The following is an 8,367-nucleotide window of genomic DNA, read 5'->3' as shown; positions in this document are numbered from 1 at the left end:
TCTGCCTGTGCACATTGGGCTTCTTTATGCCTGCGTACGCCTACAACCACAGAAGGGGTGCATCAGTGAGTTTGTCAACAATTGTTTGGAAGCTGACAAACAGCACTTATAACAGTAAAAACCGATCCATTTGAAGAGGACTTTAACCAGGAACTGGGCATCCTGATGACTCACAAAGAAAATTAATTTAAAAAGGCCCTACGGATCGAGGATTGGAGTCTGGAAGGAGTGCAACGACAAGAAACAAACTCAAACTATTGACAAGTGGACGCGCAGCACGCAGCACAAAGCCTCAGCAATATCAAGCCCATGGTATGTAACGAAACACCGAAAAGGCTGTACAGGAAAACGGCAAATAACTACTGGAGTTATTTTATTTTTCGTGTGTCACTCACTGCTACCTTTTATTGGTGACACGTTGCTGACAATTGCTGCACTGCCGTCCATTGTTTTATTATTGATGTTTTGTCACCGTTGGACTTTTATTGGTGACAAGTTTTCTGCATTGCCGTCCGTTATTATTATTGATGTTTTGTCACTGCCGGACTTTTATTAGTGACACAAACACTGCATTGCATTGCACTGTATTTTGGGCATTTGCTTTGCGTTTTTTATTTGCACCGCACTTTATTGTGCGACAAAAGGGAAATTTGCAATATGTCATGAAGCCTGTGAGCAGCAATGGTGCGCAACTATTGGAAAAAAGGACCCCAAAGTTAACAGAGAAGGGCATGGCTTTGCAAAAGGAAAACTGTCTGAAAATATTAAAAACAAAAAGCAAACACACTGGCCAGTACATTGAAAGAGTCAAAGTGCTTATGAAATCCAATGAGAATGTCACAAAAATGCAATCTGAGCTGAACACATTGAAAACATGTTTTGATGAAATGAGTAATGAATATGATGCATTTTTGACGTTACCTCTGTCTGAGGAGGAGGTTAATGAGCAAAAGGAATGGTTTGAACGAAAAAAGAGAAAGTACTGTGCATTTATGGAAGATGTGGAAAGGTGGTTTTCTGAGGCTGGTCAATCATCACAAACCCTTGCTAGTCATGTAACAGAATTCGAGGATGACATAGGACCAGATGACAGTGTTTCCAATGTCCCAAGCCGGGCTAAGTCCCGCTCCAAGTCCCAAACCTCACGCACTTCATCAACGACATCATCTGCACTTGTCAAAGCTCAGGCTGAAAAGGCAGCCCTTATGGAGCGTGCTGCCGCATTAAAAAGGCAACATGAGCTGCAGGTACAGGAGGAAAATGTGAGGAGACAAAAGGAAATGGAGCAAGCCATCGCTTTAAAGAGACAACATGAACTGCAGGCTCAAAAGGAAATGGAGCAAGCCATCGCTTTAAAGAAACAACATGAACTACAGGCTCAAAAGGAAATGGAGCAAGCCATCGCTTTAAAGAGACAACATGAACTGCAGGCTCAAAAGGAAATGGAGCAAGCCATCGCTTTAAAGAGACAACATGAACTACAGGCTCAAGAGGAAAATTTGAGGAGACAAAAGGAACAATTGACACTCGACACAGAATTGGCAGCATTTAATGCAAAAATCTATGTTTTGGAGGAAAATGCATCAAGGAGTGGCTCAAGAGCATCCAATGGAATGCACTCTTATTATGACAATAATGTTCAAACCACCAAACAGCTCAATCCTAATGCAACAGTTTATAATCCTGCAAAGGTGAATTACAACATGACTCTAATAACTGACTCTGTAGCTCTCCCACAGGTTGTCCAGCCCAAAGAAAGACCAAACATGCAAATTACAAATTCACAAACTGTATATTCCCAGGCTCAAGAAACAATTCCTACCAATGACACTGAAATGTTGCCCAGGGTTTCTACTACACCAGCACAGCTGGTGCCAGGTTCTCAAGCCACAGTGCTGTATGACCACAGTCAGAACGACATTGTCAATATAATGCAAAAACAGAATGAAATAACCTCTTTATTAGTTCAACAGAATCTTTCATCTGCTCTTCCAGTGAGAACTATTCCTGTGTTTGATGGTGATCCTCTGCAATATTATGCCTTTATGCGAGCTTTTGAAAATGGTGTTGAAATGAAAACTAACAATTTTGGTGATTGCTTGCACTTCCTCGAACAATACACCAGGGGTCAGCCAAAAGAGATAGTGCATAGCTGTCAGCATCTGCCTCCTCAACAGGGATATCTAAGAGCAAAAAATCTTTTGAAAGAGCACTTTGGAAATGAACAAAAAATCACTTCTGCATATATGGAAATGGCTTTCAGTTGGGCACCCATTAAAAGTGATGATGTCGAGGCACTACAAGCTTTTTCTCTCTTTTTACGTGGATGTTGCAATGCAACAGAACAAATCATGCATATGAGAGAATTGGACATACCATGCAACATGAGGAGCATTGTCTTAAAGTTGCCATATAAGTTGCGGGAAAGATGGAGAAGCACTGCCTGTGACCTGCAAGACCGAAAAGGTCATAGGGCCATGTTTAATGATCTGGTCCAGTTCGTTGAAAAGCAGGTCAGAATAGCCACAGATCCGTTGTTTGGCAACATACAGGACACCCCACTCGCTGCCTCAAGTAGAAGTGCATGCCCCCCCAGTCAGGGTCTGAAGAGCCACAGAGGAAGCAGTTTTGCCACTAATGTTGCTGTGGTGGAGGAAAAGGTACACTCTCCCCCACTCCAAGGCTGTTTGTATTGCAAAATGAGCAATCACTCATTGGAAAGGTGCTACCAGTTCAAAAGAAAATTACACAAGGAAAAGATAGACTTCGTTAAGGAGAAGGGGATATGTTTCGGCTGCCTAAAAAAGGAGGGCCATATTAACAAAACATGTGTCAATAGACTGACTTGCAATGTGTGCACCCAGACATTCTCCACATTGAAAGAGAGGACAAAAGAAAATTCTCTGAACAAATTGAGCCATCTAAGGAGGCTGAACCAGCAGTTAGCGATGCAACTACTGCACCAACATTATGTGGTCATATTGGGGCTGGTTGTGTCTTGGATCCTGGCAGCTCAGGAACATTCTGCACAGAGAGCCTTGCCCAAAAATTGAATGTCAGCATTATGCTGCGAACTATGGGGCAGTCAAAGACTATATCTACACATGCAGTGTATGGCTTGGAAGTGTCTGCACTGGATAAAGATGATTTTGTTGATTTGCCTGAGGTTTTCACCCACAGCAGCATGTCGGTGAGTGAGAGCAACATTCCCAGACAGGAGGATGTTGATCAATGGCCATATTTGAGTGGCATCAAAATACACTAAATTGACTCTGACATCGATCTACTCATTGGAACTAATGCTCCTAAAGTCATAGAACCATGGGAAGTCATTAACAGCCAGGAAGATGGTCCCTATGCAGTGAGGACCAAAGTAGGATGGGTTCTGAATGGCCCACTTCGAGGTGGTAATTTGAATGACAGTATGAGCAAGAGGGGCTACTCTACTATTTCCACAAATCGAATCTCTATTGTACACCTAGAGGAATTGATCATTCAACAGTATAATCATGACTTCAGTGGGAAGACCTCTGAAGAACAAGCTGAAATGTCAAGAGATGATGTTAAATTCATGAACATTGTGCATAACTCATCTGTGTTGAAAAATGGTCATTATTCTGTTGACTTACCTTTCAAGAAGGAAACCCCCATCTTGCCCAACAACCGCTGCATAGCAGAGCAGCGTATTGTGAGCCTGAAAAGAACATTTGAAAAAAATGAGACATTTCATGAGGAATACACATCCTTTCTGAGTGATGTAATTGATCAAGGCTATGCAGAGATTGTGCCAGAGGATCAATTAAAAAGAAACGATGGTAAAGTGTGGTATATTCCACATCATGGAGTTTATCACCCTAGGAAAGGAAAACTAAGAGTTGATGGGATGCTGCGAAAGGAGTTGCAACTGAAGTTGGAAAAATCTTTTTTTTGGACAGACAGTACAACAGTACTTAAGTACATCAGCAACGAAACTAAGAGGTTCCACACCTTTGTGGCAAATAGAACAGCAGTCATAGGAGAAGCTACCAGCGTTGACCAGTGGAGGCACATTGGCACAAAGGATAATCCAGCCGATGATGTTTCACGTGGGCTGAAGGCCACTGACTTCGTGGCAAACATGATGGTGGATGGTGGTCTATCATTCAGAAGCAGCACGACTTCATGGAGGAGGACTTCAGAGGAGCAGGCTGACATGTTGAAACAACGCATCGCCGTGAAGAGAGAGTTTAAAAAAGAATACACATCTTTTCTCATTGCCTTCCCAGGAAGCAAGCAAGGCTGCGCTGTAGTTGTGACACAGGAAAGGGACACAGACTTGTCTCACTTTCTGTGGTGGCTTGAGGGCTAATGTCAAGCCTTCTCCAGAAGACCAGTACACTGGAAGGGCCTGTCAGTCAACAAGCTCCATAATTTGCTATTGAGGGCACCAGAGAGAACAGACTGAAGACTAATAACGTTGATGTTTCTTTTCTCTAGTCTTTCTCTTTATTTATTTATTTTGCAGTGACGACAAAAGAAGATTCAGTCAACATTAATGACATGTCACATACCACACACCCAATGTTTATTTTGTGTAATGGCTTCTTTAAAAATGTATTTTGTAATTGTGTTTATATATTATGCACAATTAGGGGCCGGAATGTAGAAGCCATTTCACAGTTGTATTTTCTGATTATTATTTAGCCTTAATATGTTGATTGTTGGCTAATTGAATTATTGTTTGGGCACAGACGGGCACGCCTCCCAGCCTCCTAGGCTTTAATTATGGACAGGTGTGGGGGGGAAATTATGCACCTACGTGGGAACACGTTTTTACCAGTAGCACAGAGAACAGAAGGAATGTGAGCCAAGAGAACAGAAAGAATGTCATATATGCACTTTATTTTCTATTAAAGCAAAGCAAAATGATTTCTGCCTGTGCACATTGGACTTCTTTATGCCTGCGTACGCCTACAACCACAGAAGGGGTGCATCAGTGAGTTTGTCAACAATTGTTTGGAAGCTGACAAACAGCACTTATAACAATGTCAAAAAGTATAAAAGATACATACACACAAGTTACCCCATTTAGGCCTGAAAGAATATATATTCAAAGATTTGCGCCGCATTATTTTTACGATTTTTCAAAAATAGCAGACCTACAAGCTCGTAGCGCGCCACCGAGTGGCGCGCTACGAGCTTGTAGGTCTGCTATTTTTCAATAGCTAAAGTATAACATAATGCTTAGTTAAAACACCAAAAGGGGTTCCCGCCCAGAATGGGTCCCAGATAACGGTCATCTACAAAGAAACACTCGTCCAAAAAGTGACCTACAAAGCATTGGTTCTCCACTGGGGACCCCCAAAATAACCCTATTTGAACTGGGGACCCCCAAAATAACCCTATTTGAACTGGGGACCCCCAAAATAACCCTATTTGAACTGGGGACCCCCAAAATAACCCTATTTGAACTGGGGACCCCCCAAAATAACCCTATTTGAACTGGGGACCCCCAAAATAACCCTATTTGAACTGGGGACCCCCAAAATAACCCTATTTGAACTGGGGACCCCCAAAATAACCCTATTTGAACTGGGGACCCCCCAAAATAACCCTATTTGAACTGGGGACCCCCCAAAATAACCCTATTTGAACTGGGGACCCCCAAAATAACCCTATTTGAACTGGGGACCCCCAAAATAACCCTATTTGAACTGGGGACCCCTATTTGAACTGGGGACCCCCAAAATAACCCTATTTGAACTGGGGACCCCCCAAAATAACCCTATTTGAACTGGGGACCCCCCAAAATAACCCTATTTGAACTGGGGACCCCCAAAATAACCCTATTTGAACTGGGGACCCCCCAAAATAACCCTATTTGAACTGGGGACCCCCCCAAAATAACCCTTAATGAAGCAGTGTTGTATAAAGTAACAGTCATTGATAAAGTAAACAGACATATGTGACCAGATTTGACTGAGAGCCTGCCATCGCGCAAACTCTTATTTCTTCCCCCCCAAAATAAGTTAATAGCCCAGGCAGACTCTTAATAAGTATCAGAGCTGAAATCGACATGTAAATATGAAAGAAGTGCTTAAACATGTAGCTAGGTGTAATGTTAGAGTCCACAGAAGACATGTAAATATGAAATAATTGCTTAAACATGTAGCTATAGGTGTAATGTTAGAGAACCTTTCAAGCCTGTTTTCTCAACTCGCTATTACTCTATAAGCCATATCTCCAAAACCGGTGGGTCAAACTGAACAACCAATATGTCAATTTGAAGCTATGATTCCCTGCTTTCATATGACGTGTAAAAAAATCCAATGGCAGTCCCTCAGTCAAATGTGGTCACATATGAAGTAGCTAAAGAAGCCGTAATCTATAATACAGAAATAGTTCTCTATGGAGTAACGGTTATCTGTAAGGAAAGAGTAATTCCTAGGGGTCTAACGATTTTAACAGCGATACGATGCGTATCACGATACATGGTTGACAATACGATACATGGTTGACGATACGATACATGGTTGACGATACGATACATGGTTGACGATACGATACATGGTTGACGATACGATACATGGTTGACGATACGATACATGGACCATATTGGTTCATTATGGCGATACGATACGATTCAATGATTTGAAATCGATACAGTAACTATTTAGCAAATAAATGAAATCTGTGTGAGACATGTGGATAGTGCTGTTTTTTTAAGGGAAAATGTATGCATTTGGATATAAATAAGTAAACACAGTGATTCTCTGAAAAACACAGACATTATATTAAACTAAGTAATTAAACCCCCTCTTTTTCTTTTTTCTTCTTAAAATTGCTAAATGCGACGCACAAAAAATACTATTGATACAAACAATTATTTGCATTGCAAAACGATTCGATACCCGTAGCACTTACCCTAGCCCCTTAGATAGCACTTTATGTAGTCATAGCACTTTATAGTATATATATGTATAGTATATATGTATAGTTTATTTATTTATGTATAGTTTCATTATATAGTTATTCCACTGTTACGTTCTTAGCTTATGCATGTTTCATGATAACTACTTTTTATGTATGTGATGTATTGCCATGCTTTTTTGTTCTTGCTTAATGTAAGTCGCTCTGGATTAAGAGCGTCTGATAAATGCCTAAATTGTAAATGTAAATTGTAAATTGATACCGATCATTTGCATATTGCAAAAACGATACGATACAAAGTCAATGTTGCTGTACAATATACTTGGATTCTTGAAATTCAAATGGGTGTTTGGATGCAGTTACCATATGGTTACACCCCCTAGTCATCAGTACTGTATGAAGCAAAACAAACTTTAAAAGAAAAAACTTTAAAAAAAAAACTTAAAAAATAAAAAAATAAAAAGAGAACTTAAAAAAAACCTTAAAAAAAGTACGTAATTTATTCTAATTGTTGTTATTGCAATTTACGAGCTGCGTTCGCTTCCCGCGTTCGAGCGTCTTACTTCATTACTGTATGAAGCAGTAGTTTGTCTATATATAAAACGCTGGTCTTTATAAAGGAATGTGTTGAGATTCAGTTTGACCGACTAGAGACGGTAATTCTGTCTAATCCTAGTTTCAATTTGTACTTGAGCAGTGTGTGATTCATCTCTGCACACACATGTTTACAGTACGGGTGTGTTAGGTCCACTGTTGTTGTGTAAACGTTGAACGCGTGTGTGTGTGTGTGTGTGTGTGTGTGTGTGTGTGTGTGCGTGTCTGTGTGTGTGTGCGTGTGTGACACACATGTGTACAGTAAGGGTGTGTTAGGTAGATTGTAGCTGCTCCAGTGGTTGCTGTAGCCGGATTGGCTTTTGGAGTCTTTTCAGGTCATTCTCCACCTGCAGACAGACAGACAGACAGACAGACAGACAGACAGACAGACAGACAGACAGACAGACAGACAGCATGTTGTTTATTTTAGTTGACACAGACAAAAATATATATATATTATTGAACAGTGACCATTAATGCCTGATGTTTGGTTTCCGGTATGGATCTGAGGGTTTGAATTCATTTCGCTCCTACGCTACTACAATGTGGAACGCCCTACCAACAGCCATATGATGATTTCATGGTTTCTTAGAAGTGTATATTTGTACGTCTCTAAATGTTCTGATTAATTGAAAATGGAGGACCCTGATGTAAACAAGTCTTTAGTGTTTTTTTCTGGTTTTATCCTCAGTAACAGGTTTTGTCTTGACTTGTGCTTTCGTTTGAAATGTACCCATTCTACATGTACCCATTCTACATGTACCCATTCCACATGTACCCATTCTACATGTACCCATTCCACATGTACCCATTCTACATGTACCCATTCTGCATGTACCCATTCTACATGTACCCATTCTACAT

The 8,367-nt window shown here is 40.8% G+C and overlaps 1 protein-coding gene across 1 annotated transcript in view; it reads right to left on the bottom strand.

Annotated features, from left to right (window-relative positions):
• Nucleotides 1–6,798: 6,798 nt before the first annotated feature.
• LOC306928452 (calcium uniporter protein, mitochondrial-like) overlaps nucleotides 6,799–8,367 on the bottom strand; it is a 29,755-nt gene continuing 28,186 nt past the window's right edge. Inside the window, exon 9 of the mRNA XM_079508582.1 lies at nucleotides 6,799–7,850. Within this exon, the coding sequence (XP_079364708.1) occupies nucleotides 7,776–7,850 (75 nt within the window). The 3' untranslated portion in view covers nucleotides 6,799–7,775. The remainder of the gene's footprint in view (nucleotides 7,851–8,367) is intronic.

This window comes from Electrona antarctica (genome assembly GCF_951216825.1).
Source record: "Electrona antarctica genome assembly, chromosome: 8".
Taxonomy (NCBI): Eukaryota; Metazoa; Chordata; class Actinopteri; order Myctophiformes; family Myctophidae; genus Electrona; species Electrona antarctica.
This window is presented reverse-complemented; position numbering and strand designations above follow the sequence as displayed.